Here is a 27,613-nt window from a genome sequence, read left to right on the forward strand (position 1 = left end):
TTTCTCTTGAGCTGGCTAAAATATGTATGGCATTTGAAGTGAAAATTACAACACTGATGTGGTTCTCAAGTAGGCAAATGAAGTCAAGAGATAATTAGCTTATACATCCTTTCTATGAATCAGGCAGGGTAAAGCGACATAAAGACATAAAGACAGGTTAGGTTTCTACATAGTCCTCAATCTGGTAAAATGCCAACCACCAGCACACTGGGACCAATTATGCATATATAATGTAATACTGAGAGCAATAAGATGAAGAATCTATGTAAGGAGATAACATTCAAAACAGTGTAGGTAAGTCACAATGCAATCTGAAATAATATTCAGATAACCTACAGGAGGCAGGGGGGAGAAAAGAAATGAACAGAGGGAATAAGTAACAAAAAATAAAATAGCAGATTTAAGTGTTTTTATACACTAATAATTACATTGCTAGGATGGCAAAACTGCTCCAGATTCTATCCAATTTCTATCAAAATCCCAGCTAGCTCTTGTGCAGAAACTAGCTAGTTGATCCTAAAATTCATACAGAAATGCAAGGGACCCAGAATAGCCAAAACAATTTTGAAAAAGAATAAAGTTGGTGGAGTTCCCACTACCTGAGTGCAAAGCTTACTATGAAGCTACAGAAATAAAGATGGTGTGGTACTGCCATAAGGTCACACACCTGGATTACTGATAGAACTCAGTCCAGAAACAAACCTTTACATGTAGGGTCAACTGGTCTCCAACAAGGATGACAAGACAATTCAATGGGATAAACAGTGAGATATTGCTGAGACCACTGGATCTCTACACACAAAGAAAAGAAGTTGGACCCATTTCTCATGCTATGAACTCCAAGTGGATCACAGACCTAAACAGAAAGGCTAAAAAAAAGTAAACCTCTGTGACTTTGGACTAGGCAATGAATCATGTAGGACATCAAAGGCAAGTGACGAAAGAAAAACAGATACAGTGGATCTCATCAGGCAGCCAGAGCAGGGCTACAGGCACAGGAGGTGCAGGCAGTCAGGCCCTGGTGTCCCAGCATCCCAAGGAGGAGCTGAGGACGCAGCCACGAAGAGAGCCTGGGCACAAGAATGCCACAGTTTTCTGCCCTGGTCCCATGGTATGCTCCAGGGAGGGAAGTCCCCTTGGCAGTGTCTGAAGGTGGGAAACTGCAAAGCTCTGAAATGCTGATTTTTTGAATGGAAAAGATCAATGTTGAGATGCCTGGGGGGCTAAGCAGTTAAAGCGTCTGCCTTCCGCTCAGGGCTTGATCCTGGAGTCCTGGGATCGAGTCCCATGTGCTCCCTGCATGCAGCCTGCTTCTCCCTCTGCCGGTGTGTCTGCCTCTCTTTCTCTTTCTCTCTCTCTCTGTGTGTGTGTGTGTGTGTCTTATGAATAAATGAATACAATCTTAAAAAAAAAAAAAAGAAAAAGAAAAGGATATTTGGTACTAGCATGTTGAAACCAAAAATAACAACAAAGGATTTTCTCTGGTCATTAAAACAGAGAAGCCAAAATAGGAAACAGACTTTGCTACATCTGTTGGGTTGGACAAGTTTTTCCCACCATGAACACAGAACAAAATGGATGAATTCTGTTTCTGAATATGTATAAATGATTCTCTTGCTGTAAGTTATTTTAAGAAGAAAAAATTAATTGAACAGTCATGAGCTGGGGGCATTATAACATGTTTTGAGAACTGTTCTAAAGTACAAAGTGGGGCACCTGGATGGCTCAGTCTGCAGAGCATGTAACTCTTGATCCTGGGGTCTTGAGTTCAAATCCCATGTTTGGCATAGATATTACTTAAAAAAAAAAAAAAAGCTAAAGCACAAAAAGTGTAAAGATTGTTATTTCCAAACTCAACTCTTCAACCAAATGACACAATCTGCACATCCTTTGTGAATATTATGAAGGTCACTGATAGGACTTAAAGTTGATAACATGAAGCCTGAGGAGAAAATATCTATTTGGGGGATGCCTGGGTGGCTCAGTGGCCTTTGGCTCAGGTCCTGATGCCGGGGTCCTAGGATCGAGTCCCACACAGGGCTCCCCACACAGAGCCTGCTTTTCCCTTGGCCTGTGTCTATCATGAATAAATAAGTAAAATCTTAAAAAAAAAAAAAAGAAAATATCTACTTGGAAAGTTTAAGACAAAACTTCTTTTATTCAATCTGTTCTATTTAGTTTTAAAATAAATTGTGTTTGATTCCTTGGAGAAAAAAAAATTAAAGTTCTCTGCTTCAAAAAATACCTTCAAGAAAGTAAAATGAAGGCACCTGGGTGGCATAGTTAGTTAAATATCTGACTCTTGATTTCAGCTCAGGTCATGATCTCAGGGTTGTGAGATTGAGCCTCCTATCAGGCTCTGTGCTCAGCAGGGGTCTGCTTGAGATTCTCTCTCTTTCTCCCTCTGTCTCTCCCCCTCCCAAGACTAAAATAAATAAATCTTAAAAACAACAACAACAAAAAAGGGGCAGCCCAGGTGGCTCAGCGGTTTAGTGCCGCCTTCAGTCCAGGGTGTGATCCTGGAGATCTGGGATGGAGTCCCATGCCAGGCTTCCAGAATGGAGCCTGCTTTTCCCTCAGCCTGTGTCTCTGCCTCTCTCTCTGTCTCCCATGAATTTAAAAAAAAAAAAAAAGGTAAAACAACAATCCACAGAAAGGGAGCAAATACTTTCAAATCATATATACCATAAAGAGACTTCTATCCAGAATATATAAGGAATTCTTACCAACTCCATAATAAAAACACGACAACATAAAAAAACACTCAAATAATCTGAAAACATATGGAAAAAAAGCACATGAAAAGATGCTCATTATCATTAAGAAAATGAAAATCAATACCCCAGTGAGATGCCACCTTGCACCCACTAGAAGAGTTATAATAAAAAAGGCTGGTGATAATAAGTGTTGATGAGGTTGTGGAGAAACTGGAGCCTTCCCAATACTGGCAGAGACATAAAATGGTGCAGCCACTTTGGAAAACAATTGGTCAGTTTCTCAAAATGTTAGAGACCCAGCAATTTCCCTCCCAAGGGAAATGAAAACAAATGTTCATACGAACACTTGTACACAAGTGTCCATAGCAGCACTATTCATAATAGCAGCAAAACAGAAACAACAAAACATCCATCAAAACCGGTAATGGATAAACAAAATGTGATATATTAATAGATAATACAACAGAATATTAGTCAGAAATACAAAGCAACAAGGCACCTGGCTGATTCAGTCAGTAGAACATGTGACTCTTTGATCTCAGGGTTGTGAATTCAAGCCCATTTTGGGCATGGAGCCTACCTAAAAACAAAAGAAAGAAGAAAGAAGGAAGAAGAAGAAATATGAAGTAACAAAGTACTTCTTAAGTATATCCTTATATCCTACAAGCATGAACCCCAAAAAACATGGTATGTATGTTAACTCCCTAAAAAAGAGAAGACTACACAGAAAGAGTAGATCAGTGGTGACCTGGGCAGGGTGAGAAGAGAATGACTGCCAAAGGGCTTGAGGCAACCTGTGGGAGTGACAGAAATGTCTTAAATTGGACTATAGTGATATCGACACAACTCTGTAAATTGAAGAAAAATCACTGAATTGTTCACATACAATGAGCAAATCATATGGTATGTAAATTAGAAGGCTATTTTAAAAAATCTAAGACACATCAGAATAAAACTTCAGAATATCTAGGATAGGGAGGAAAAAACAGCCACAATCCTACACGACTTAGCAATAGCATACAGCAGGAAGACAACGGAAAACATTGTCAAAGTGCTGAGCTACATTAGGCTCAACTGTGAAGAGTCAACTGTCATTCCACAGTGCCATTTTCCAACATCTGAGCACTGAGGCCATACTCATAGATGCCAGTGAAAACACAACCAAACTACTTACCTCAACAACTAGATTCCAGCAAACTCCTGACATCAAAACCAACTTGTCTTCATTTCATTTAAAGAAAGATATAGAATACCAAGAAGTAGGAAGCATACAATCAGAATTTTAATATATGTAAACAAATTTGTTTTCTAGAAGTTCTATGGGGCCCTTTTGCTGCTTTTTATCATGGAGAGGCCAACACAGAGGTTTCAAACATCATGAACTGAAGCGGCTTTCCTGCCAGAGGGAACTCAAAGACAAAACATATTTCCTTTTCCCTTGACAGGAGCCAGATATCTAAGATTTTTTTCAGTTCACTAGCTGAACGGAGAGACAAGGCAAGAGAAACTTCAATGATCACACACAACAAAGAAGACATGGTTTGCAAAAATAGTTTGGAAAAGACACAAAGGTCAGCCCCAATCCTCAATAAGCAAAGACCACCAATCCCCAAGGAGTAGGAGAATTAGGTTTCCAGAGTCAATCAGTCAGCTTGGGCTGCTATAACAAAAATACCACAAACTGGGGCACCTGGGTGGCTCAGTGGTTGATTGTCTGCCTTCAGCTCAGGCTGTGATCCCGGAGTCCTGGGATTGCGTCCTTCATCGGGCTCCCTGCACAGAGCCTGCTTCTCCCTCTGCCTGTGTCTCTGCCACTCTCTCTGTCTCTCATGAATAAATAAAATCTTAAAAAAAAAACAAAAAACAAACTGCATGGCCTGAGCAACAGACTGATTACTCAGTTATAGAGACTGGGAAGCTTAATATTAGGGTGCCAGCAGATGTGGTTTTGTGGGAGAGCTCTCTCCCTGGCTTGGAGATGGCTGCCTTCCCATGTCCTCACATGGCAAAGAAAGGTCTCTAGCCTCTTCCCCTTATCCCATTGTGGGGGCTCCACTCTCATGACCTCATCTAAACCTAATCACCTCCTAAAGGCTCTGCTTCCTTACACCATCACAATGAGGGGTGACTTCAGTATATGAGTATCAAGGAAACAAATAGTCCATAACAGAGTTACCACAACCATAACAGAATGTATAGTTTCCAAAAAAAAAAATTACAAAACATACAAAGAAAGAAGTATGGCCATTCACAAGGCCCATTACCATTTCTGAGGAAACTCTAATATTTTGATTATTTGTCAAAGATGTTACACCAAAATCTTAAATATATTCAATGAGCTAAAGGAAACTATAACAAATAACTGAAAGGAATAAAAAAAATGTCTGAACAAAACAAGAATATCAGTAAAAAGACAGAAATTATGAAAAGAAACCAAACAAATTCTAGAGCTGAAAAATACAATAACTGAAATGAAAAACTCACCAGAGGGATTCAACAGCAGATGTGGGCAGGGAGAACAGAGAATCAGCAAATTTGAAGGTAATATCTTTGAAATTACCCAGTCTGACAGAAAGAAAAAGAAAAATGAATACAGCTTAAACAATCTGTGGGACACTATCAAGCATCCACAAATGTATTATAGGAATCCCAGATAGACAAGAAAGGGGCAGAAAAGTAATCCGAGGAAACATTGGGCTGAAAACTTCCCAAATCTGATGAAAGGTATGAACGTACACATTCAAGAAGCTCACCAAACACCCAGGAGGATAAACTTAAAAGATCTACACTGAGATACATTATAAAGTGTTGAAACTCAAAGACAAAAAAAGAGTTTTGAAAGCAGGAAGAGAAAAGTGACCTGTCACATTCAGGAGAGTCACAATAAGTGGTCCAATGTAATCAAGCAGCCCCCAAGGAGCTGGCTCACCAGCCTGGAGAATGGAGCCATACTGGAGACTCAACACTGGGGTCTCCAGATTAGGCGTGCAGCAGTGGCTGTGGCCAGGCTGGCCTTGGTGAGTTGAAATCCACATTGCTGAGCCCCCTCATAACTTCCATCCCTGTTACCATGGCCACTTTGCTCATGGGCCCATTGGGTTAGGAGATGCTGGGGAAATAGGCTGACTGGTACCCAGAGAACAGGTCATCTTATCCACATGGTTATCACAGTCCTCCTCTGCTGAAGAGACTGGTGGAGCATTCACACAGGTTACATCTTTGCCTCTTGTCCCACTAGAGAAGTGTATCCACATACTTCTACCCTAGACCTCCTTGTCGTGAAGTTTCTAATTGTGTTTCCTCCATTCCCCAAACATCCAGCCAAACCACTGGCCACAGCCAAGCAGTATGCAGTTGACCTCTGGCCATTCCTCCTTCCAAGGAAATGGCTGAGCAAAGTACCACATAGTGGTCACCAGTCTTAGGAGAGGACTGTAAACACTTCTGCCCATAGCATCTTGGTACTGCATTTACCACAGAACACAACGTGGTCAATCACTGGATGGGGTAATACCTAACCCAGCTTTACTTACGTAGAGAAGAGACAGAACGAAATCAGTTCCAATATTAGGCAGTGGTCTCTCATGGCCAGCAGGTCCCCCGGCAGCCGACACAGGGCAACTGGCTTATACATATCCCTGTAATGCTGCAGTTCAAGTTCAAGCACGCCCCCCCCCCACTCCACAGTCTGAAATACGGAAAGCTGCGGGTGTGCCTGAGAGCCACTGACATGTATGCTTGTGTGACAAAAGAGTACTGGCTGAGCTTGTAACAGGGAAAGTGATTTCCCTACTAGGGGATAAGCTGGCACAGACTGTGTGTTCCAGCCCTAAGACCCATCCTCATGAGGCTGAGAGTGGGTCAGAAGACTGTGTACACAAGACTACTCACCCAACACAATGATTTTCCAGGTGCATAGCTTGAAGTTCTGCCCCCTGAAAGGATTTCCCTTCACCACTGTGGACTTCTGGGTGATGCCTCCATATTGCACAAAACCATCTGTACCAGGCTCCACTATCTTCCTCCTCAGAACTGGCTATGGGGGGCACTCCCCATGTAGGAAATGCACCATAGGGGCAGGCTCAGAGAATGCAGTGCAGCAGGAGTGGGGGCCATGGCATTTGAGCTGACCTGTCATGTGACCTAGCCTGTGCTTTCAGAGCCTGCTTGAGCCTTATCTCCCATATCCCACTGTCATTTGATGATGGAGTGTCACTGTGCATGCCCCACTTTATAGCTTGGTGGGTCACACAATATTCACTTCACGAAGAAAAGCTCAGATTGCATAATAACTGGTGGTCCATGGTCAAGCATTCAGTCTCTACAAAGGCCCAGTAGCAGGTCAAGAGCGGTTTCTCAAAAACAAAACAAAACAAAACAAAACAAAACAAAACAAAACAAAACAAAACAAAAACAAAACCAACCAACCAACCAACCAAACAAAAACAGTCATCCATAGAAGATGGTAGGACTTTGCTCCAAAATCCCACACGCATGCACTGTGACTCCCTACAAAGGTCTGCCAAAGGCTCCAAAGGGCACCCCTGTCTACTGCAGACACTTCGAGTGCTATTGGATCATGTGGCCCAAGTGGCAACCTGGACCTGCTGCAGAGCCTTCTTGTTCTGGGCCCCACTCAAAGGTTTCAAGTCACTTTGTAAACTGGCTGGAGTATCACACCCAAATGAAGAGTATGTTGCTTCCAAAATGCTAAGGGGCTCACTAGGTACTGTGTCTTTCTCTCTCTCTCTGTTAGATTTTATTTATTTGAGAAAGAGAGAGAGAGAGAGCACATGTGCACCTGTGTGTGCAAGCATGCGTGATGGGTGGAGGGGCAGAGGGGGAAGGGAGAAGGGAGAGAATCTCAAGCAGACTTCCCACTGGGTGTGGAGTCCAATATGGGGCTCATTCTCATGACCCTGAGATGGTGACCTGCATTGAAACCAAGAGTCGGCCACTTAACTAACTGAGCCACTCAGGTGCTCCAACTGAAAAGCCAGGTGCAAAAACTCTTTCTTCACCTAGAGGAGATATTTCAGCAAGCCCTGCTCACTCCACTGGATCCCCAGAAATCTCAATGAGAAGGGAAGTCCCTAATTTGTCAGGTTTCTTTCCTACCCTCTGACATGCAAACATCTTTCCAATGCATCTAGAGTAGCTGCTAATTCTTACTTGATCCATTCTGCATGGTGTAAGCCATGTTATGGACTAGCACGCTATCCTGTGCAGTGAAAGCCAGTCAAGGGCTCCGGGACATACACTGTGACACAGGGCTGGAGAGCTGAAACATCTCTGATGTGGGATGACGCAGACGTCCTGCTAGATGTGCGGCTGAAAGTAATCTGACTTAGCTGTCCTGACAAACAGCACAGAAAGAGAACATTTGCCAGACCAACTGCGGCATTATCAGGCTCCAGAGAAGGTGTTGGTTGGCTCAGGCATTTGGAACAGCAATTACAGTTAAAGTACCAGATGGTTAAGTTTAGGACAGTCCACTGTTTTTCCCCAAGATCTGTCTTTTTCTGCAAAGTCGAATAAGTGAGCTGATGGAGATGAACTAGGGCTCACTATTCATGCACCCTTCAGGTTCTTGATGGGGTGCCGATCTCTTAAATCCCTCCAAGAATGGTTTACTCTTCTAGGTAGTCTGGAGGCTTCCACTTGGCCTCTGCCACCAGAATAGCCCTTGCTGCCCCGGTCAGGGAACCAGCGTGGGGTTCTGCTAGCTGCTGAGTGTGTATATTCTAATTATGTGCTCCAGTACCAGGAAAATAGCCCTGGAGTGGGTTCAGGGCCTACTGGGCCCACTGTGAGGCAGACCTGAGCTAAAACTCCACTGATCTCTTGACCGCCCCCCCCCCCCCCAGAAGCCCCTACTCTGAATGGTATGTTACAATCAGCAGCAGTTTCAGCATCCAGTAGTCTCAAAAAAACTGAGTCCTGCTCCCCAATGCACAGCCATCCTGCTTAAATGCCACAGGTCTCTGGGAGTCAGACTACTGTGATCGCTGCTTTGGCTCTTGTGCATGATGGTGACCATCCCCACTTGTCTTCAGTGACCAAGGGCCACCACCTGGCCCTGCCACCTCAGAATCTTGTTATCCCTGCTGTAGACCCACCGTCCCTTCTGGCCTACAGACAAGAAAGGAGCCACCCAGAACCTCAAGGACACTGGGGCCCTTCACAAATGCATTTCTCACAGTCCTGGAGGAAAATGTGTCCTCTGGACTACACCAGGTGGGCGAGTGCGTCTAATGTGGTAAGTCCAGGCTACCATTCCAAAGTTCACGCAGTGTAGGCCACCCTTCAGTGTGCATGTCACCCACTGGCCAGAACCCTCTCCGACCCCAGGTGCTGTAGTACCAAATCCAGCATCTCTCCCATTCGTTTGGTCCTGTCCCCTGTTCAGTCCTGTTCCCTGCTACCCCCTCCTGTGATAGCTATTCCCACACAAGTCCTGCAGACTTCTGTCTGTGTTAACTGGGAGCATCATGTGGTACTTCCACAGGGCTGCATGCCTCCTGCATGTGATCCATGCGCTCAAAGATGACACTCTAGATCTCATGTTCAGAGATCCTGGCCCTGCAAACAGGAGCTCAGGGTTTCTTTCAGAGTAGAGACAGAAATGGTTAAGACATTTATGGGGCACCCTGAACTCATCCGTTCCCTCTCCTACTTCATGCAGGGGAGTTAGGAGCAGTGAGCAAGTCTCGTTACTATAGAGAAATGGTCACTCAGAACCTTACCTTTTAAAGTATGTGAGTAGGGTGTCCCATGGTGGCATTCAGGCATGTCTAGAGCCAAAGGCCATGCAGTAATGACGCCACTGGAAATAAGAGTCAGCAGCACCTTTAAATCTATTCAGGTTAGAAATCCCAGAAACTATAGAATATGTTCAGAAAACACCCTTTAGACCTAGTACCAGATTCCATATTTATCAGGGTCCTCCAGAGACATATACTCTATACAGCAAACATACATAGCATGCACATATAAGACACGCATGCACACACACGTGTGGAGAGAGGGGGGAGAGAGAAGGAGTGGGAGAAAGAGGAGGAGGGAGAGAGGAGGAGGGAGATAAAGAGTAGAAGGTGAGAGGAAGAGGGAGAGAGGAGGAGAAAGAAAGGAGGAGGGAGAGAGAAAGAAGAGGGAGAGAGTGGAGGAGGGGGGGAGAGAGAGGAGAAAGGTGAGAGAAGAGGAGGGAGAGAGAGAGGAGGAGGAGGGAGAGCAGAGAGGAGGTATGGGGAGACAGGGAGGATTCCTCTTCCTGAAGAGCACCGAGGACACCCTGTGTTTCCAACCTGGGACTGTGGGGAGGGAGAGCACAGAGGTTTTCAGATGGAGTGCTGTGACCTGGTTACTGGCTGGGCTGCCGGGAGGCAGGGGAGGGATGGGGTGGGGAGGAGTTGGGGTGGGGAAGAATCCTAAGAGGAGAATAACAGATCTCAGCCATGAGAATGGAAGCCATGGCAGCAGGGGCTGAAGGTGCTGGCTCTGCGGGAGGGTCAGGGGAGGCCACGCTTCCAGCCCCATCAGGTGCTGCTGGCCCCAAGGACACCAGGATGGAGTGAGATGTGAAGGGGTGGCCCTTCTGAGACAGCGGGCTCTCCTAGGCACTTGAGGTGTCCGACCCCACAGGGAAGTGGTAGGGCAGCCATCGGGGGTAGAAGGGTCTGATTCTCTTCAATTCAACGGGAGCTTCTCTGGGTCACCATTTAAATTCTCAGGAAAAGCAACACAACACGTAAGACTAATGGCTCCGATACTTCAGGTTAGTTAGCAGTTACCCTCATTTCCCAGTGGGAACCCTAAGCAAACAGCAGGGGTTTGGGGGTTGTCACAGCAAATATGAGAGCAGCCTTGTATTACTCTTCCTAATTTCCCATTAAAGCATGGATCCAGGTATAGAAAGCAGCCAAATGGTAAATCAAAAGAGACCACTTGGCCAAAGCTTGATCTATTGGACAGATGAAGCCATATGTCTGTTTTACCCAACTCGGAGTCTGGAGCCACCAGCCCCATGACCCCTGCAGACACCCAACATGCACCCTGCCACTTCTGTTTCATGGTGAGCTCTGATGAACACGGTGGGACCTGCAGTTCATGGAGGGCTTTGCTGTGCTCCTGCTCCTTCACAGCTCGGCAAGCGGCAGAGCCCCAGCTCAGCACACTCAGGTGGAAGCAGGTGCGCACTGACCTGCATCCAGGCTCCCAACCACTAGGGTGCAGGGCCATTGCCCAAGTGTGAGGACGGCATTTTACCCGCTGCATCTGCAGGGCGCCAGTGCTCCTCTGAACAACTGCAATAACTTAAAGAGAACACAGCCCAGAGCTAATCCTCAAAACATAGCAGTAGGAACTGAGCACAGATACTATTCCAAATAAGTATACATTGGTCTACTGAGAAAGATACTCTAGGATATGCTGTTTTGAAAAACAGAAGACTGGCTAAAAATGACCAATTCCAATTGTGTGTGGTTTTATCCCTACAGGAAGCCCTTCACTCACTCCTGACCACCTGCCCATCTGGGGACGGCACCAGACACCACAGGTTCCCCCTCTTCCTCGAGACACCAGCTGCAAGTCCAGGGGTTGCCCCCACTGACCCCCCGGCTACAGACCAGAGGCTCCCACGGCTCCTCCTTGGGTCTCTGAACTTGCTTGAGTGGCTCAGATCTCAGAGAAACGTCCCATGTTATCAGCTTATTATCCAAGGCTGTGATCTGGGGCCAGCCCCGGGGCAGGTCACTCTTTCCAAGTCTCTATGTGCTCACAAGCCCCAAGCTCTCCAAGCCCATCCTCCCAGGTTTTCATGGGGCCTCATGACATAGGTGTGATTGATTACATCACTGGGCATTGGTGACTGACCCCCTCTCCCCTCCCAGAGGTCGGGGCAGGGGAGGGGACTGAAGTGTCCAACCCTCTGCTCCCAGGGTTGGGTCCCCTGGCCACCTGCCTCCATCCTGAGGGGCCACCCAAGGTCACCTCCTCCACACTCCCTCAGGGGCTCCTTATGAGCACCAGGACACCTCCATTGCTCTCCTCACTTGGGGAAACCCCAAGGGCCTTAGGCACTCTGTGCCAGGAGCCATGACAAAGACACACACGTGCTTCGTGGTATAAACCACGCGATCAGAGATGGTAAAGTAAACACATATTTTCCCTGGGGACAAAGAGAAGAGATAGGAGCAACAAAATTTTAGAACTTGGAAACCAGGCAGACTTTGCAAAACCAAGAAAGTAAGCTGTAAGGCCGCAGTGGCACAAGCCAAGAAATAAGCCAGGCTGCAGTGCAAACCCCCTATGGGGAAAAAGATCAGGGACCTCCAAAAGCTGGCATGAAGTTGGGGCTCACAACCCAGCAGACTCAAAGTTCATTTAAGGAGAGCTTGGTGAGATTGCCGACCTCATGAACCCCGTGCTGCTGGGCCCCACTACCATCTGGCCACCACTTCCTGCTCTGCTGAAGCAGGTGTGGTGAGCTGAGAGCACGGAAATGGGAGGTACACCCCTGGCCCTCCCTGTAGGAGGTTTTCCAGCAAACTCTGAGAGGTAAGAGGACAGCAACCCAGAGAGAAACAATAGCTGCTACTAAAAGGAAGATTAAAAAAAATCTTTGGGGATCCCTGGGTGGCTCAGCGGTTTAGCGCCTGCCTTCAGCCCAGGGCCTGATCCTGGAGTCCTGGGGTCGAGGCCCACATTGGGCTCCCTGCATGGAGCCTGCTTCTCCCTCTGCCTGTGTCTCTGCCTCTCTTTTTGTGTCTCTCATGAATAAATAAATACAATCTTAATATAAAAAATTAAAAAAAAAATAAATCAATCTTAGAAATCAAAAATATCACAAAAATGGAAGGGTAGCAGGAAGATTAAAACCTTAGAAACAAGAAAAATACATGGAGAGAGAAAAATGAGAATGCTATGAGAAGCTCAGTACAGGACGCCTGATAACCAGACAATGGGAGTTCCAGAAGGAACACAGTTGACCACTGAGGGGAAGAGCCTCACGTCACAGACAAACCCAAAGGCTCACAGGGACCCACTTGAGGACCTGTGCCAGCAGGAGATCCCCCCCTCAGGGGTCCATCAGCTGGTCTGCGGAAGCTGTCCGTGGTGGCCGCGCACACCCCTCCAGCTTGGGCTTTCACACTTGGGTGCTCCTTACATTTTCCTATACTGCTACTTTGCCTATTTAAAAGCTCCTATAAGTGGTGCTCTGTAGTACGCACTTGATTTTGTTTTATTCATGTTGCTTTCGGGGGGATCCAGGTGGGTCTGTGTGGATGTGACATGAAGCAGTCAGCCTGACAAAATCCGTGTACTGCATCACAGTCAGTAGGGACCACTTACCTGCCCAGCCCCTTGAGGAGCAGCCTCCACAGCTGTTCATGACCATCAGAGCCCGTCCACACAGTGGGTTTGGTCACAGGGTCTGCACATCCTTGTCCTGGCTAGGTCCTGCCAGTGGCCGAGCCAAGTCACATCCATGACAGCAACAGGAGACTTCTTGTCCTGACCCACACGCTGACTGGCCGTCAGTGTTGTTTCATCTATCAGGGGTGCCAGCCTCCCTGTCATGGGCCTGCGTCATTTGCTTCAAGACAAGAGCATGTGCCCTGGCCTCCCTGTGCACACTCCACCCCTACTGGCTTGGAAGACGGATGCCAGCAGCTTTGGATGCAGCCATGGGGCCCCGCACATTACCTAAAGCCTTCTACTTCTACCTGCCTGGGACACCGACAGACGCTTATCTTACTCTCCAATCAACAGCCACTGCCCATTTTTCTGTCGAATTGGCTTATTCCCATTTTGTCATATGAGTTCTTCACCTGGTTGGGTGTGAATCCCTTGGTGGGAATAGGGGCGATGTTATAAGCATTTTCTCCTATTCTCAGGTTCATCTTCCCCTGTTCTTTGTTAAGAGAACATTTCTAATTTGCCAGATTGTTCTCCGAAAGGATTACACCAACAGACATTCCCAATAGCAGTGTGTGAAAATGCTTATTCACTGTCCTCTAGCCGATACTGTGTACCCTTCCTTTAATTCTTATTAACGTCATTACCGAAACCTGAATTTCTGTTATTTCAATGCTGATGTAGAACCTCTGTGGAGGGCTGGGGTCAGATCTGCTCTGGGATGCCGCCTGGCAACCCAAACTCCATCCAACTCATGTCTGTGTACTTTGCCCCGGGCCCCCGAGTCCAGGGGAGGATTCTCTGTGTGCCACTTCCAGGTGAGGGGAAGACAACACTGGAGATTGGGTGGCAGGCTTTCAGGGACCAGGCGTGGAAGTGACTCACATCACTCCTGCCCACAACTTGGTCCCAGGACCCCAAGGGTGGCATAAAAGGCAGAAACTGCCCAACTGTGTTCCCAGGAGGAAAGCTCACAGAGGTCTCATGACCTCCCACTTCATCCACCACAAGCACCCCTCCTTAGGTTAAGCACCATGGTACTGCCTGGCTTTTCACGCGCTCTCTCCCTTGGGCACATGGAGAGCCCAGAGGCCCCAGGACATAGGATAACATGGCAGGCAGACTGTAGACACAGGCAGGGGGACTTGGCAGTCTTCTATGAAGCCCTTCTGTAAAGGGATGTGTAGAAATCTTAAAGGTGCTACCTTCCCACTAACACATCTACTTTATAAATGCTATTTTTCATTGACAGTTATTTCTATAACTAGATCATGGGTTCATCATTGCATTTCTTAGACAAACAAATAATCTTTTCTTAGTTTCTTAGTTTTCAAAAAATACAGGAACATTGGCACACATGATACACAAAAACAAAAGCTCCTTGGGGTCCCTAACCCCAATTCCCCCCAAAAGAGTGGGGGTCTCCGAGGTAGAAGATTGGGAGTGGCTGGTGTGGAGCAAAAGTGGCAGCTCCTGGAGCCAAAGTGAGTCAGCTCAAACCTTGAGGCTACATGGCCACGCAAAATAACAAACTTAATATGCATGACACTGAAAAAATCACCAGCCTCTGGGCCCATTTCCCCCACATGATTAAATGAGGTAATCTTCCTTAATCACATAAAACTGAAGCTCTGCACCTGGCACACAGTGTGCCCCCCACCAACGCCTAATCGGTGTAACCATGCACAGCATGACCCGTATGTCTGAGACACTCCCTGTACCTGTCAGCCATGTCCAGGTCCGATTCCATCTTGTCCAGGCCTCTGGTGATGCTGTCCAGCTGTTCGCCCTGATGGTGGAGGACTCGGGCTGTCTCTTCTAGGCGCTTCTGAGAACAGGCCATCAGACCTGTCAGCTGCTTCCCCTTGGTCACGGGGAGCGCTGCCTCCGGTGGAGACAGCAGCAACTCTCTCCAGAAATGCTCAATGATGCTGAAGACTGCATTCCGACTGGGCTGCAAGGAGCTGAACCAGTGCTTGAGGCCGCTGTTCTCCAGGATGGTGATGGAACTGAAGACAAAGTGAGAAGCTTCCTTCTTTATCTCAACCACACTAGACAGCGGGAAGCTGACCAAGGTCTCCCCGGTTTTATCAGTCATAAATCTCAGGGAGCGAGAAGTTAATGAAAGCTTTCCAGGAACCCATCGCTTCTCTGGTTCTAAGTAGTAGGAACAAGGCCAAGAGTGCACGCAGATCTCTCTGCTCATCTGGCTCCCAGGGTGGTCTGCCCCACGGCTCGGCGTCACGGCCACTCCGTCTCTGGAGGAGAGGGACAAGTTAGTGGGTGGGGGAGTCTAATGAGCGTCAGCACAGTTGGCCTGGCCTACTAGGACAGTGGCGGCAAGGCTGTGCTTGGGCTGCTGAGCACACTGGGGACTCCCACCACCCAGACATGCAGGACGGAAGCCCACCTCACCCAAACCAGGGCCCACAGCCCGATGCCATTGCAACCCCAGGATCCTTCACAAGAACACTGTTTTGGCTGTGACAATCTCACCAATACACACTCCTCACACATTCCTTTTTTTTTTTTTTTTTAAGATTTATTTATTCATGAGAGACACAGGGAGAAAGAGGCAGAGACATAGGCAGAGGGAGAAGCAGGCTCCATGCAGAGAGCCCAACATGGGACTCGATCCTGGGACTCGGAGATCACGCCTGAGCCAAAGGCAGACGCCCAACGCCCAACTGTTGAACTACCTGGAAGTCCCTCCTCACACATTCCTACACTAACATTCTCCTCTTGAAATCTTTATCATAAAGGAAATAATGAAGGGAAAGTCTACACAAAGGCTTTTCCCTTCTTGCATGGCCCACGAATTCCATAAAGTTCTATGTAATTATCTAGCTCTACCTACAGTTTTATACAGTTGTACATAGTGAACATATACCATCCACATCTAGTTTGCACTTTTTTTTTTTTTTAGTTTGCACTTTTTTTTTTTTTAGTTTGCACTTTTTTTTTTTTTTAGTTTGCACTTTTTTTAAAGATTTTATTTATTTATTCATGAGAGACACAGAGAGAGGTAGAGGGAGAAGCAGGCTTCATGCAGGGAGCCTGATGTGGGACTCGATCCTGAGACTCCGGGATCACACCCTGGGCTGAAGGCAGATGCTCAACCGCTAAACCACCCAAGCATTCCTACAGTTTTCATTTGTTAACGAAATATGGAAACCCAGGAATGACGGAGTAAGACAATCGTTATAGAACACTATGTCTGTCCCTCTCACTCACCAGATGAGCCAACAAAGCTAGGAAAGGAAGAGGACCTCGTACAAGGTCAAACCACAAGTACAGGGTGTGGAATTGGCTACAACTAGGCTTGGAAATGCCTTGTACACCTCACATGTGGGCAGAGGGCCACCTATACTGGGGCCTGTCTTCCACTCTCCCACATCCCCTGCTGCATACATGCCGTTATGGCACAACCTACTTACAAAAATGAGAGAATGAATCGCTGATGTTATCTTTTACAATACTGAGAAATGTGGGCCTTTGCAGCATGGCCAGAGCCTCAGGGAGTCTCTGAATCGTGGCCACAGGTGCCAGGCCCCACATGCCACGTGGGGCAGCTTGCAGGCAGGACTTGACTCTGACATCATCCCTGGCTCCTGGAGCTCAGCATCTACTGAAACCCTATGAATTTGTCCACAGAGTTATACTTTTAAAGACCGAGACCTCTAGTGACGGCATCAAACAAGAAAAGCTAGGCAAAACACAAAAGAGCTTGCATGGTATGGAGCTTCTTCATTATACAGAATCCAAGAGACTAGAGAGTCGGCAATGCATCGCAACACTACCGATGCGCCTAGTAGATGGCAAGCTCACAGCTCACAGTGTGAGCTTAGGGGCCTCTGCGAAGAGTCCACAAACCCACACACCAGACCTTCGGAATGGAATACCGAGTCACCTTCCTACAGGGCATGACCTGTGGGCTCTCACAGGAGTCTTCTGGCCATGCTGGGACGGTGTGCAAGTCTACCATCTGGGGCAGTGTGGCTGCCTTTCTGCTGTGACCATGTCTCTCACTGGACAGAGGGAACTGGAAAGCAAACGTGTCTTGGTCAGACTTCTCCCCCCACCTGACATTGAAGCAAATCCAGACTACAGAGTGCTGCCAGCCCGGGGCCTCTGACAGCACAGACCTGCAAGGTCCCTCGCATGAAACCTGCCAGTGCTATTGGGCCACCAGGCCACAGGCAGTCATTCAGACTGTCAAAACCAGGGACGACTATTCAGTTTTGGGTGTTTCTCAGTCCAAGACCAAGGTCGGAGGCTGGACGCCTGGGCCCCACCACCTGAAGATGGCCTGACCCCAGTTTTCCCGGCTGAAGGGAGCCTCCTGCCATTCAGCCACCTGACCCCCACACAAGTCTCCAACCCGCAGAGAGAGTTGGGGCATCGGGTGGTTGGGGGCCTGCTGCAGCATGGAGGCTGAGTCCCTATCTCCAAGAGTCTGTGCCCCTGGGGGCACTTTGGAGCACAGCAGGGTCCGAGGACCCCAGTCTACCACATATGTTACCATTGTGGAAAGTCACTTCGCCCTCTGGGCCTGTTTACCCACCACTAAAAACCGAAAAGGCAAGGACAACATCAGCTCTAAAATGCGCTAGGATTCAAAGAGGAGGAGAAATGAAACACTTCTCACTATGGATTCCAGGAAAAAGCAACAGGAGAAAGCTGTGGACAGCACTCCACCTCCCACACATTTCCATGGCGTCTTCCTCAACAGATGGAGTAAACAAGGATGAAGTGGAGAGCCAAAGCAAGAACAACATTCCCACACCCTCCCTCTCCCTGAGCTGCAGACTCACCTGCCACACCTGTCCCCAGATGTCCTGCCTGCCCTTGCCTGCCCTCTGTTCCCCACTACCCACTGCGGGAAACAGGGCCCCCCTGCGTACGAGGCCGCGCCTGGTCCTGTGCCCTTGATCACAACCCCTTCCAGCAACATCAACTTCTCCATTCTTCCGACACTAGGGCACACTATTTTTCCAAAGGCCAGACGGTATCTTAGGTGTTATGGGCATATGGGCCCTGCTGCCAGGGCGCAGCTCTGCTGCTGGACAGTGGAAGCGGCCAGGGACAGCGCAGAGACAGAGGGCTATGTGTGGCCATCCTTGTTCACAAAATAGTGAATTCACAGCCGCACATTTGCCCTCCTTGTCCTGACCCTCTCATCAGTTTGTACAGATGCTTTAAGGTCTCCATCTTAGAAGAGACCAGCGCCGCCACCCTCCCCCCCCCGCCACAGCCCTCTCTGGCTACCGCTCCTCCAAGAGACACCCACTGCGGCTCCCACCACCAGGCCTCCCATCCCCGGACAGGCTGCTCCCCACTGCTTACTGATGCTGCTCTGCCCAGGCCTCCCCAGGCCTGCAGGTGGCCAAATGCAATGCCCACATGTGTTCTAACCCCTGTCCGACACAGCTGCCCTTCTGGAGACAGCGGGCTCCTTCTCTGGTCTCCCACCCTCCCCCATGGCCAGCTCCAGGGAAGCTCCCCTCACTCCCATAGCAGATCCTTCACTGACCACGCAGCACTTGCCACAACCTCCAGGAGCCTGGGCATGTTCCTACATGGTGACAGGCTCAGTGTACATGCTGGAGAAGGCAAATATCAGGAGGACGGTGCCTTGGGCACAATGCCAGCACACCACGGGCACCCGGTAAACACGCACTGACTGAACCACCTAGTGACATCACACGGAAACACTGACTGTGTTCACCGTGGATGGCTTTCTTCCTTAAGCGTGCTGACCTGGGTCTTTGATCCATGGTGTATTCCTGGAGGCCTTGTTCGGTCCTTGCCTATTATAACCTGGAACCCACATCGACCTGCACTGACCTAGGGCCTGAACTAGGGGATGGAGCTGAAGTAGGATGGGAAGATCTTGGTGCAGGACTCTGAGGGATGCTCATGGGGAGACACGAACCGGCACGTGGATGGAGTGTGCGGCATCCGGCATTTTGAACCACATACTGTTGTACACGGATGTCTCCTAGCGCTTGCACCAGCCTGTGCCCTGGGTGAGACTCAGCATCAAATAAACACCCTATTTTTAGTCAGTTTCTAAAGTAACAGAACCAGCGACATTTTACACAAGTTCCAAGGACTTCTGAACACAAGGAGGTCTGGAGGCAGAACAGTGGCAGCAGTGTCTCCTGGTGCCGGCAGCCACGGTTTCCATTACCTCCATCTCCTGCTCCCCAGAAGCTCCCACTTACAACCCGGGAGGTGCCAGTGTGCTGCTGGGGTGTTTCAGGGCCACACTGTGACCGAGTCACATGACACACACCAACCTCCTCACTCCTTGGAGAGAAGGAGCAGTCTTCCTTCCCGCTGAGGGCTGACTGTGCAAGCCCCCTTCTGCCTCCATAGGTCCGAGTGGGGCCCGGAAAATGTGCATTTCTCATAGTTCCCAGGCAATGCCAGGGCTGCTTTCCAGGTGCCTTTGAGAGCCACAGCCCCATCTGTGCAGTGCTGGTGACACGTCTAGCACCAGAGGGCCACCGTGTGGACACAGCACGAAACACGGGGGTCTCATTTCCTACCCTGGCTTGGCTGCCTCCACCATTCTGGGGAGCAAGTGGACCTGGTGGCTCAAAGCCTCCTGTTTCTGAGGTAACTTAGTCTCAAAGACCAAGCCTCAGGAGCCAGAATCCAGGATTCTTCCCAGGAGACACCTATCTGAATTCCGTGTTTCTCCCAAGAGGCAAACTTTAAACCACATTTTCTAAATCTTCAGACAGTTATAAACACTCTGCTTCCCAAGCTCTTCCTAACTGCCTCCTGGTGATCTGCATTCAGCACAAATGAAACCCAATAATTAAGGAAGATCTAGTCAATCCACGGTAAGATGTGGACAGTATCGGCTCAATTTTTTTTAAAAAAAGATTAAAAACAGCAAAAGCGTACATACATGATTCCATACATAAGAAATAGGCGGGAGGGGGTGTGTATGATGGGGGGAGAAGGAAGTGGAAAAGATGAACGAATGCACAAATGCCTGGGAGGACAACTGTATCCTCCCATCTAGGGAGGACTCTCCCCACACACTGCTGTCGTGTTCTCCTAGATGGGCACCTGCTGGTCCCTGAGGAATTCTGCCTGGGAAGCAGCCTTTCCTGCAGCTCCACTGCCCCCCTGTCTGGCATTCTCAGCTCCCACCGTGGACCCTCTTCACCCTGATGTCAGACGCTCCCAAACTCATTCTCCTGGTCCCTCCCTCCTCTCTGCCTCTCCCTACTCGTGGTCCACCCTGTTATTCAGGGGCAAGAGAACCACTCAAGCCCTGCAAAGCTCAGAGTCCCAACACCCCCAGGCATTCCTTATCACACCTGCAAAGGTAAACACAGTGGTATCTTCCTCGTCTAATAAAGGGGCGTCCTCTGCCCCCCTTTCACTCAGAGGGTCCCTCTGTTCAGGAATGATGTAAGCCCACATCCATATTTCACAAGGCACAGTCACCAACTGCCACCTCAGAGCTGTAACACATTCCTACAGAACTGAGTCAGGAATGTCTCACCAGGTGCAAGATGACACAGGTGCATGCATCTGCTTTTCCCTCAAGGACCTGAGTGCTTTACCAGGTGTGAGATGTGTGAAGGCCTGCCCACTCTCTACGTGCCTATCATCTGCAGAGCCCTCACAGTAAGCAGCCTGCCTTCTTTCCTTCCCTTCCAACGGGGTTAGGTTGTGTTCCCAGGACACTTTCTCTTACATGCTCAGACCCTTGCTGGACACCCCCACCCATGCCCCCCCAATTCCAATCCTGCTGGAGTGCAGCCTCAGATCCTCACCTTTGCTCCCCCAAACTCGCCTTTCAGGCCTCTATTCCCCACCAGCCACTCATCATCTCCTTAGATCGCAAACATTTCTTCCAAGTCCCCAGCATCCCCTTGGGTCCCCCCACATCCCTTCTGGGTCCTTACCATCCCTCTGGCTCCCCAGCATCCCCTCAGATACTCCGTATTCCACCGTATTCTGGCCTCCAAGCCCCCCAAAACCTCCTCTGCACCCCCTCCGGCCCCCCCCGCCCCCCCTCCAGCCTCCCCGCCCCGCCCACCCCCCACACCGGCACCCCCGCACCCTCTCCAGCCCCCCCGCTGCCCCTCCAGCCCCCCCTACGGCACCCCCTCCAGCCCCCCCGCCCCGCCCCCCCCCACACCGGCACTCCCCGCCCCCTCTCCAGCCCCCCCGCCCCGCCCACCCCCACACCGGCACCCCCGCCCCCTCTCCAGCCCCCCCGCTGCCCCTCCAGCCCCCCCCCCCGCACCCCCTCCAGCCCTCCCGCTCCGCCCACCCCCCACACCGGCACCCCCGCACCCTCTCCAGCCCCCCCGCTGCCCCTCCAGCCCCCCCCGGCACCCCCTCCAGCCCCCCCGCCCCGCCCACCCCCACACCGGCACCCCCCCGCCCCCTCTCCAGCCCCCCCGCCCCGCCCACCCCCACACCGGCACCCCCCGCCCCCTCTCCAGCCCCCCCGCCCCGCCCACCCCCCACACCGGCACCCCCGCTCCCCCTCCAGCCCCACCGCTCCCCCTCCAGCCCCCCCCCCGCCTCCCCGCCCCGCCCACCCCCGCCTCGGCAGCCCGCCCAAGCCCCGCCCTTTGCCCTCCCCCCGGGCCCCCGCTGTCAGCCCCGCGCAGACCCACTAGCTCCCCCAGCCTGGGCGCGCTGGCAGCAGAAGGGGCTCTCCCCGAGGCAGCAGCGGCAGGCAGGACGGACAAAAGGGACGGCCCGGAGGGGAGGACCCGGCACAGGCCCAGCCACAGACTCCGGGAGCCGCTGACCTGAATCACCGCAGAGGTGCGAAGACGGCGAGACTCGGGTCCGACGCTGCCGGACGGAAGGCTGCGGTCGGCTCTCGCGCCTGAGCAGAAAGAGGTCCGCGGGCTGCTGTGCGCGTGCGCCCAGGGCCCGCCGCGCCGGGATTCCTGCTCCGGCCGGAACTGGGGCCGCGGTGTCTTGGTTCTGCTCCGCCGCGCTGGGCCGACCGCGGGATCCGAGCTCCTGTGCCGCTCGGCTTTCGCTCCGGCTGGCCCCGCGGCTGTGAGCTTCCGGTCTCCGCACTAGCGCCTACTCCGGAAGTAGTTTTAGCAAGTACTTCCTTTCCCCGCCCGGTGGGCGGAGCCGGGAGGCGGGGTCCCGGCCCAGGCCCCTCGCTGGGTCGCGGGTTCCCGGAAGCCGGGGCCCTCGCCGTGCCCGCCCCGCGCAGGATGGACCGGGAGACACGCGTGTTCGCCGAGAGCCACTTCCGAGGCCTCCGGGGGCGCCCAGCAGGCGGGGTGGGCGCGTCCCCGGGCCGCGTGGACTTCATCGAGAGGCCTGACTCCTTCTCCTACGCCGACTTCTTCAAGCGCTACCTGCTGCCCAACGTGCCGTGCGTCTTCTCCAGCGCGTTCACCGAGGGCTGGGGCAGCCGCAGGCACTGGGTGACCGCCGCGGGGAAGCCCGACTTCGAGCACCTGCTCCGGAAGTATGGTAGGGGCGGAGCCGAGGATGCTTGGCGGGCGGGGGGCGTCGGTGCGCGGCCGCTCAGGGAAGTTCGGGAGGGGCGGGGTGAGGGTGGGGGTGCGTCCGTAGGGTTCAGACCTCCCCGGGCAGTGGGCCTTACCCTCTGGCCTTCCCCCTGGCGGCAGGAGAAGTGGTGGTCCCCGTGGCCAACTGCGGGCTGCGGGAGTACAACTCCAACCCCAAGGAGCAGATGCTCCTCCGCGACTACATCAGCTATTGGAAGGACTACATCCAGGGGGGCTACTCCTCTCCGCGCGGCTGCCTCTACCTCAAGGACTGGCACCTGTGCAGGTAAAGGCCGGATGCTGCTTCTGTACCTCACACTGAGCCTTGGATGCGCCCAGCTTGCCCCCCGGGAGGTGTGCAGTCCTGGCTCCTTCGGCGTCCAGGGAAGTTCTCTGATCGCAGGGCCCCCAGCTGGGAGCCCGGGTGGGCCGAGGGGACCCCCTCTCCCGGCCTGTGTGCCAGACTTGTGCTGGCCACCCCAGGCCTCCGATTGGCGGTGGCAGCGGCACCCTTCTTGTCGGGTGCTGCGCTTGTCCGCTCAGCTTAGGCCGGTTCTCACACCCTGGCTGCCGCCAGCCCTGCACAGCGTTGCTTTGCATACTCAGGTTCTTTCAGCCACTGTTTCAGCAAGGCGGTACCTAGCCTGGGGAGACTCTCCATCAGTGAACAGTGACTCACTGACTTTAAGGAAGCGTTCCTTCTGTGCTTGGTCCCCACCTGCTCACCCTGCTCCCGCGCCAGGGGGTCCCATGATGGGGGCTCTGGGACACATGTCACACCCTCATGCAGCCCCACCCATTGGCTGCATTCCTGCTCTCAGAGGGGGTCCTTGGGTTTTGTGCCCTTTCCCCTACCCAGGGCTGTGCTGGTCACCCCAGCCAGCTGGCACAGGACACACAGTAAACGCTCAATTCGTGTTGTATAAATGAGCCAACAATTGAATATTTATTTTTCTGATGTGGAAACTAAGGCTCAGAATGCTAAAGGGAGTCTGGGTTCACTTCCTTATGATTCTCTGGATCCATCCAAGAGTGCACCTCACAGATGCTCCCTGCCACGCTGCATGTTTGGCATGGAGAGCTGGCCAAGGGACAGTGGTCTTGGCCCTCAGGGACTCCTATTCTAGCACACATAGGACTCCTAGTCCCAGATGCTCCTGCATGGTGGTTTTGGGTTTCCAATAAGCAAGAAGTGGGTATTTGTGTGTAACTGTCTTTTAGGTTTTGCATGGGACATGGTTGTCCTTGAAACTTATCCACTGTTTATTTGAAGGTCAGTTTTGATTGAGTATCCTGTATTTTCCTCTGGAAACCCTAGAATACACAGCAGAGGAAGGCTGAGTCAGGCAGGCAGATGTGGCTCTGGGAGTTTTGAAGGATAAGGTCACAGAAGTGTGACCAAGGCATGGAACAGAGAGATAGGCATGGTGTTTTGGGGATCTCCCCTGTCATGACCTCTGGCCGTGAGGATGTGTGAGCTACTCCAGAGCCTGTTCCAACGTGTCACTGGGAGAGCTATGCTCTCCCTTGGGCTGATGAGCTCCTGTGTCTGTGTCTGGAGGCCCATTGGTTTGGTTGTGGGGATCAGGCTCTTGGACCAGAGGAGTGGGGAGTTCAGGGGTAGGGGAGAGGGACCTCGATGGATGGACATGGGCCGTACTGCCTGGGCCACGGGTCATGCATCCACTTGATAAGACTCGAGGTCACTGGCGGGGTGAGAGTATAGATGAGGCCGCAGGCTCTGGAAAACAGCAAAATGCAGATGAGGCACTTAAAGCCCCAGCTCAACCAGAGGCTGAAATCCTGGGAATGTTGCAAGAGTGGTCTGGAATAATTGGGTTATGGGGTGCTGCCTGCATGGGTCACCCAAGCTGCGTCACAGCACCGGCAAAGCTGGCTCATGTGTTTATGACTGTGGTTCATTCTTCGGGTGGGGCTTAGGTGGGGTCATGGGCTGTGGTGGCTGTGGTCTGAGATGGCCCCCCTCAGCCTTAGTGCAGGCACCGGCTCCAGAAGGCACTCAGGGTCATTCACTCGCTCTGAAACTTGCTCTCCCGTGTGTTGGGGGCACAAGTGTGGGGAGGGGAGCACTCCTGCCAGAGCCTTGTGTCACTCCGTCCAGGGACTCCTTGGCAGAGGATGTGTTCACCCTGCCCATGTACTTCTCATCTGACTGGCTCAATGAGTACTGGGACACCCTGGACGTGGATGACTACCGCTTCATCTACATGGGGCCTGCCGGCACCTGGTACCATTTGTGCGCTGCCACCCTCCTTCCTGTGCCTTGTCCCTGCCTGCCTCTCCCCCACACCCTCCCCTACCCCGTCGACTCCGGGAGAGCCTCTCTAAGATGCCCAGTCCGTGGAATAGGCTGCCAGGTATTCCAGTCCCCAGCCTCCTTACTCACTGCCCCTGGGGGCTCTGCTTAGAGCCCTTGTGTTCTCAAGTGGGGGAGGTAGGACCCTGGGGCCCATGTCTGTGGCCAGCCTATGCTGAAGAACCAGATCGCCTCTGAGCCAAGAGGCACCAACAGGAGGTTTCACACAGGTCACCGTTCCATGCCGACATCTTCCGCTCCTTCAGCTGGTCTGTCAACATTTGTGGGAGGAAAAAGTGGTTCTTCTTCCCTCCGGGGCAGGAAGAAGCCCTGCGGGATTGCCACGGTGGCCTGCCCTACGATGTGACCTCCCCTGCGCTCCTTGACAGCCAGCTGTACCCCATGCGCGAGCACTGCAGCCCACCCCTGGAGGTCACGCAGGAGGCGGGCGAGATGGTCTTTGTGCCCAGCGGGTGGCACCACCAAGTCCACAACCTGGTAGGGTGGGCACACCCCACTGCATGTGACTGCAGCGTGGCCCAGACAGGTCAGGGAGATGCCTTGGGGCCCCACTGGTCTGACCCCCACCCCAGAGTGTCATCTGCCCCTTGGCCTGCCCGGCAGCCCTCCTCACCCTTGGCACATCTCAGATGCCTTTCCAGAGAGAGGGCCAGGCCCACCCCTCCTGATCCCACAGCAGACAAGCTACCCTCTAGGAGAGCCTGGGTATGGGACGGACAGGCTATGGGCAAGGGCCCCCGTCCCAGCCTCTGTTTCTTCCACTCCCTTCAATATTTCTTCCTGGGCAGCAGTGGGTAGTTACCAGCCCCCTGGGATCCCTGCTTTGGGTCAGCTATGGACTCAGGAGACACCAGCCCCCTCTTCATGCTAGCATCCACTGGGAGACAGTCGGAAGGACCTCTGGACAGTGGTGGGCATGGTCTGGTATGGACTTATGGGGACACCCATACCCCACCTTTTACAGGATGACACTATTTCCATCAACCACAACTGGGTCAACGGTTGTAACTTGGCCAATATGTGGCACTTCCTGCAGCAAGAGCTCCGTGCTGTGCAGCAGGAGGTCAGTGAGTGGAGGGACACGATGCCGGACTGGCACCAACACTGCCAGGTAGGATAGCCTGGAGGGGCTCTCCAGAGCTGCAGTGGAGGAGGGGGGAGAGGGGGAGGCTCAGCAGGACCAGGGCTTGGGCGGGGGGTAGGGGGAGGCTCAGCAGGATCAGGGCTGCAATGGGAGTGGGGGGAAGCTCAGCAGGACCAGGGCTGTCCCCACCATCAGGGATGGACCACTCTTTTTTTTTTTATTATTATATCACCATTAATTTATTGGTTTTGTACATTTACTGTGGTTATATCAGATTTTTTTAATAATAAATTTATTTTTTATTGGTGTTCAATTTACCAACATACAGAATAACACCCAGTGCTCATCCCGTCAAGTGCCCCCCTCAGTGCCCGCCGCCCAGTCACCCCCCCCCTTCCATCACCCCTAGTTCATTTCCCAGAGTTAGGAGTCTTTATTTTCTGTCTCCCTTCCTGATATTTCCCACACATTTCTTCTCCCTTCTCTTATATTCCCTTTCACTATTATTTATATTCCCCAAATGAATGAGACCATATAATGTTTGTCCTTCTCCGGTTGACTTACTTCACTCAGCATAATACCCTCCAGTTCCATCCACGTCGAAGCAAATGGTGGGTATTTGTCGTTTCTAATGGCTGAGGAATATTCCATTGTATACATAGACCACATCTTCTTTATCCATTCATCTTTCGATGGACACCGAGGCTCCTTCCACAGTTTGGCTATTGTGGACATTGCTGCTAGAAACATCGGGGTGCAGGTGGGATGGACCACTCTTAAGATGGTTTGCAGTCTGGGCCCTACCCATAGTCAGCAGATACTTGCTCATGCTCTGCTCTCCTCTGGCCAGGTCATCATGCGATCCTGCTCTGGGATCAATTTTGAAGAATTTTACCACTTCCTCAAGATCATCGCTGAAAGGAGGCTCCTCCTCTTGGCCAAAGGGATGGGCCATGGTGAAGTGGAGGACAGTCAGGACACTCGGCTGGGCCCCCAGCAGGCTGCTTTTGATGTCAGTCGGATTGCAGAGGTGCTGGCATCTGTGGTGGCCCACCCCGACTTCCAGAGACTGGACACTAGCATGTTCTCTCTGCAGCCAGAGGAGCTCTTGCAGCAGCTGGAAGAGGTCATGGTCACCACCGCCTCTCTTTAGCGAATGCAGCCTGGATCAGGCGGGACCCTGAGGCACCAGCCTGGGAGGCAGGCAGTCTGTTCTAGTGTCACTTCGAGAAATAAAGCTCAGTGCTTCTGTGTGGGCTCGGACATGTCACCTTCCTGCTGAACCATTGTTGTCTCAAGCGTCTCTTAAAGGTCTAGTACTATCCTGCCTGTCTTTTGGCATCCCTGGGACTGTGATGCCTGTGCAGAAGATTCCGCTTCTTGTCTTCATGAGGCTCAGCCAGAGTGCCTTGGATCCAGTGAGGGGGGTGGAAGGTAATGCCAAATGAGATTTGCAGCACAGAGGCCTGGAGTGTGCTGGGGACTCAGGAATGGGGGCGGCATGTGGCTGGGATAGTTGATGCCCCCAGCCTTC

The 27,613-nt window shown here is 51.5% G+C and overlaps 2 protein-coding genes across 10 annotated transcripts in view; one reads left to right on the forward strand and one right to left on the reverse strand.

The window, feature by feature from the left end:
- The window catches only part of SNAP47 (synaptosome associated protein 47), a 46,600-nt gene extending 24,373 nt beyond the window's left edge, over positions 1-22,227 (reverse strand). For 4 of the 7 annotated variants that reach the window (XR_012002624.1, XR_012002623.1, XR_012002622.1 and 1 more), the window contains exons 1-2: positions 21,929-22,221; positions 14,855-15,391 (exon numbers count right to left, since the gene is read on the reverse strand). Coding sequence is in view for 2 of the 7 variants with exons in the window: in XM_072763997.1 (XP_072620098.1) it covers positions 14,855-15,339 (485 nt within the window). In the remaining 5 variants the exon portion in view is untranslated. Of the gene's footprint in view, positions 1-5,201; positions 5,283-14,854; positions 15,392-21,928 lie in introns of all 7 variants that reach the window. The other 3 variants (XR_012002621.1, XR_012002620.1, XM_072763996.1) reach the window with 2 other exon arrangements.
- On the forward strand, positions 22,227-27,349 carry JMJD4 (jumonji domain containing 4). Of its 3 annotated transcripts, none has more exons than XM_072763995.1 (6): positions 22,227-22,619; positions 22,778-22,943; positions 24,780-25,035; positions 25,296-25,472; positions 25,960-26,106; positions 26,930-27,349. In XM_072763995.1, the coding sequence occupies exons 1-6, from the start codon at positions 22,355-22,357 to the stop codon at positions 27,230-27,232; spliced, it is 1,314 nt and encodes a 437-aa protein (XP_072620096.1). In that variant the 5' UTR covers positions 22,227-22,354; the 3' UTR covers positions 27,233-27,349. The 3 variants fall into 3 exon arrangements, with proteins under 3 accessions (XP_072620096.1, XP_025843137.1, XP_025843139.1); XM_025987352.2 differs by having other exon boundaries at positions 22,256-22,619; positions 24,780-24,905; positions 25,205-25,472; XM_025987354.2 differs by lacking the exon at positions 24,780-25,035 and having other exon boundaries at positions 22,256-22,619; positions 25,205-25,472.
- The last annotated feature ends 264 nt before the right edge of the window (positions 27,350-27,613 follow it).

This window comes from Vulpes vulpes, chromosome 7 (genome assembly GCF_048418805.1).
Source record: "Vulpes vulpes isolate BD-2025 chromosome 7, VulVul3, whole genome shotgun sequence".
In the NCBI taxonomy this organism is placed as follows: domain Eukaryota; kingdom Metazoa; phylum Chordata; class Mammalia; order Carnivora; family Canidae; genus Vulpes; species Vulpes vulpes.

Coding starts and splice junctions, on each gene's coding strand:
- JMJD4 (XM_072763995.1), top strand. CDS start 22,355: ATGGACCGGGAGACACGCGTGTTCGCCGAGAGCCACTTCCGAGGCCTC. Junction 22,620..22,777: donor GCACCTGCTCCGGAAGTATG/GTAGGGGCGGAG, acceptor CCCTGGCGGCAG/GAGAAGTGGTGGTCCCCGTG. Junction 25,036..25,295: donor TCCGTGGAATAGGCTGCCAG/GTATTCCAGTCC, acceptor CCTCCGGGGCAG/GAAGAAGCCCTGCGGGATTG.